The following is a 4,127-nucleotide window of genomic DNA, read 5'->3' as shown; positions in this document are numbered from 1 at the left end:
ATACGTATATATATATATATATATATATATATATATATGACGCAATTTTATGATGCTATATGATAGAAAGCTCTCTTTTAGTTTACCTTTATGACCGTTCAGGAATTCCACACAAAAATCTCAACGATCACAATTCTCAGGCGTGTCAGTACTTTGACATTGATTGGCTGTTAATGTAGCTTGTATGCGCTTTTTATAATACCACCATGATCTATTATACAGCCGGAATGTGTAGTGAGTTTTATGTTACTTTCTATCCCGGGGATCCTTACAAATTATTCGAAATACGCCCTCGACATCGGCTTACCTTAAAGACTTGCCTACGTTACGTCTCCACCCGCTGAAACCTACAATACTACTACTACTAGCTGCTAGTGATGCTGCTATTGCAACAACAACAGCAACGACAACAACAACAACAACAACAACAACAACTACTACTACTACTACTACTACTACTACTGCTACTACTACTACTATTACTACTACTATTATTATTACTACAACTACTCTACTATTACTACTATTACTACTACTACGTACTACAACTACTACTACTACTACTACTACTACTACTACTACTACGACTACTACTACTACTACTTTTACTACTACTATACTACTACTACTACTACTACTGCTACTACTACTACTATTACTACTACTATTATTATTACTACAACTACTCTACTATTACTACTATTACTACTACTACGTACTACAACTACTACTACTACTACTACTACTACTACTACTACGACTACTACTACTACTACTTTTACTACTACTATACTACTACTACTACTACTACTACTACTACTACTACTAATAATAATAATAATAATAACAATAATAACAATCATATCGAATTCGCCGAAACTAGTCCTGGTCCGGCCGTAACATCCGCTTAGCGGAACAAGTCTGGTTTCGCTGCGGTCTTCCCACGACGATACATCGTCAGAGCCGAACTGTCAGGAGCAGCCCGCACCTGCCCCGCACTGCCGCCCAGTATCATTCTCAATGCCGTAAATTTCACTACCACCGCACGTATATTATGGATATTAGGGAATATCACAACTTGCCTCCGACTCTCATAGTATAGTATAGACTAGTATAGTATATAGTCGGTGTAGCGGATAAATTCCGCTGATCGCGCTATCGCTTTTCGGCATTCACCCTCTAAATAAGTATACCAATTAAGTCATGGCGGCCGGGATGCTCACATAGCCTGGAGGATGTCGATTTCACTGCGGTTAGAACCACGAGAAAGTAAAGTTGATTGGGACGGTTGAAAGGACGTCCTTTGTAATCTGCAACCAAGCTCCGTAGATTCGTTCTCCAAACATGCCATATCGTGTCAGCATTTGCGCGTTCGATCGTCCCCTTATTACATTGGCCGTTTGCCTTATTATTTATCTTTCACGTTGCCGACGTCTTTATTCGTTTTTTTTCTGAGCGACCGGTTTTTTTGTATGCTGTATCTATGTGCGTTCTCCTGCTGCAGTCTCGTGCGTTTAGTAAAGAGCCCGCTACGGTTACACTGCACTGTTGGCAGCATTGCCGTTTGCACTTACTACAATTCGCGTATGAAATCGAACGGCACTCATTTCCGATGTCTAGAACCTAACAGTGAGCATAGAGAACTCGTCGCTCATCAACGTGTTGATGAAGGAAAGTTGGAGATCAGACAGGAGCGCCATGTTTGAGTTATCGGCGTTTATTGTTACAGGGTCCTCTTGCGTTCGGCCCCAACGGCGACAGATATGGCATCAAGTTGAAAATAGAGCAAGAAATTGGTGAGTGGGCGAAATTGGATAGCGGCGTTTATCGAATGCATGCGCGCCGTTCCTCGCGAACGGCCGTGCAGCGGAACAAGAAGATAACAAGAGCCATGCAGTTTGATCACGTAGCGTAAGCTCATCGTGGATAAGGAATGCCGTTGTATAAGTAAACAAAATCTTAGTTTTTTAAAGATCGACTGATCGGGGAGCATTGTTTGGCTGTGATATGTTTTAACGCAATACTAACTCATAATAGTTGGAGTAAAGGTTATCTGTAAACCAGACCTCGATCAGTACATACCCATACATAAGATGAGCTACCAGCTCAGGTAGAAGAAGTGTAAGAGGCAGTAGCTCAGAACAAAGCAAATGGGAATCAGCCCAGATAGAATAACTAGAAGCATTTGTCCATATAAAGTAGTGGCCGGCGGCGTCAGCACAGGCAGAAGGAGGGTCTTCAGTATTAGCTCTAACAGAGGACGGGGTGACATCAGCATAGATGGGAGAACGTTAGTTACGTGACTCTTCCCAGCGTCCCGGCGTTCGCTCATACTTCATGCACTGCTGCGATACGCCCATATTTACACATGAGATAGATCACAACAATACACAAGACTATACTCTTAATTGGTCTGTTTTGACTGCATCTCTATTCCGTGTGTGTGTGCTGTGACTGTTGCAGATGGCGTGATGAAGACCGTCGGAGTATACGACACACTGAACGACACGCTCACCTGGCTGTCATCCGACCAACTGACGTTTAGAGGTAGGTCTCAGAAGTCCGTGCGAATACGCCAGGCCATGGATGGATGGATGGATAGATTGATGGATGGATGGATGGATAGATGGATGGATGGATGGATGGATGGATAGATATATAAATGAATACATGGATGGATGGCTGGATGGCTGGATGGATGGATGGATGGATGGATGGATGGATGGATGGATTATATAATGATTACATGGATGGATGGTGGATGGCTGGATGGATTGGATGGTATGGAGAGATGAATGAATTATGGATAAGATGTATAGATGGATGGATGAATGAATGGATGAGATTGGATGGATGGATGATAGGGATTTGGATGAATGGATGGATGATGATGGATGGATGGCATGCGATGATGGATGGATGGAGGATGTATAGATGGATGGATGGACGATGGATGGATGAATGGATGAAATAGATGGATGGATTGATGGATGGATGGATGCGATGGATGGATGGATGGATGGATAAATGGATGAATGGAATGATGTGATGGATGGATGGATGGATGGGATAGCATAGATGGATGGGATGGGCAGTAGGATGGATGGTGGATGTGGATGATGGACTGCGATGGATGAATGATGGATGGATGGATGGATGGATGGTGGATATGATATATAAAATGAATACAATGGATAGGATGGCTGGATGGCTGCGATGATGGATGGATGGAGAGATGAATGAATTTGATGTGATGGCATGGATAGATGGATTGGATGGATGGTTGGATGGAGATGGATGAGATGGATGGATGGATGGATGGATGTGATGGATGGTATGTGGATGGATGGATGGGTATGGATGGATGAAATGAGATGGATGGATGGATGGATGGAATGGATGAATATGGATGGATGGATGGATGGATGGAGAATGGTGGATGGTTGGATGATGATGTTATGGATGAGATATGGATTAATGATGGATGGATGGCTAGGATAAGGATGATGGATGAGATGGATTGGATGGATGGGATGGATGGATGAGATGGATGGAATGATGGATATGGATGGATGTGATGTATGGATGTGATGGATGGATGGATGGATGGATGGATGGATGGATGGAATGATGGATGGATGGATGGATGGATGGATGGATGGATGGATCTGTGGCAATGGATGAGAATCTCGGATGTGATGATGGATGAGATGGATTGATGGATGGATGGCAATGGATGATGATGGATCGGATGAATGGATAGGATTGATGATGGATGAATGAATGCGATGATGGATCGATGGATGGATGGATGGACGGATGGATGGATGGATGGATAGATGGATGGATGGATGGATGGATTGATGATGGATGATGGATGGATGGATTGTATGGATGATGGATGGGATGGATGGATGGATGATTGGATGGATGGGATGTGATGGATAGATATATAAATGAATACATGGATGGATGGCTGATGGATGGAATGATGGATGGCATAAATGAATGATGAGATGTTATGGATGATGTAATTGGATGATAGATGATGGATGGATGGATGGATGGATGAATGGCTGGATAGATGGATGAATGGATCAATAAATGAATTGATGGATGGATGGATG

At 42.8% G+C, this 4,127-nt stretch overlaps 1 protein-coding gene across 1 annotated transcript in view; it reads left to right on the top strand.

The window, feature by feature from the left end:
* LOC106819674 (gastrula zinc finger protein XlCGF17.1-like) overlaps positions 1-2,547 on the top strand; it is a gene marked incomplete at its 3' end in the record, with an annotated part of 3,274 nt that extends 727 nt beyond the window's left edge. The window contains exons 3-4 of the mRNA XM_014824271.1: positions 1,730-1,796; positions 2,464-2,547. Of these exons, the coding sequence (XP_014679757.1) occupies positions 1,730-1,796; positions 2,464-2,547 (151 nt within the window). The remainder of the gene's footprint in view (positions 1-1,729; positions 1,797-2,463) is intronic.
* Between the last annotated feature and the right edge of the window lie 1,580 nt (positions 2,548-4,127).

The sequence above is a fragment of the Priapulus caudatus genome, unplaced genomic scaffold, assembly GCF_000485595.1.
Source record: "Priapulus caudatus unplaced genomic scaffold, Priapulus_caudatus-5.0.1 Scaffold4003, whole genome shotgun sequence".
NCBI classification, from domain to species: Eukaryota; Metazoa; Priapulida; class Priapulimorpha; order Priapulimorphida; family Priapulidae; genus Priapulus; species Priapulus caudatus.
The sequence above is the reverse complement of the archived record's forward strand: the minus strand, read 5'-3'. Positions and strand labels throughout refer to the sequence as shown.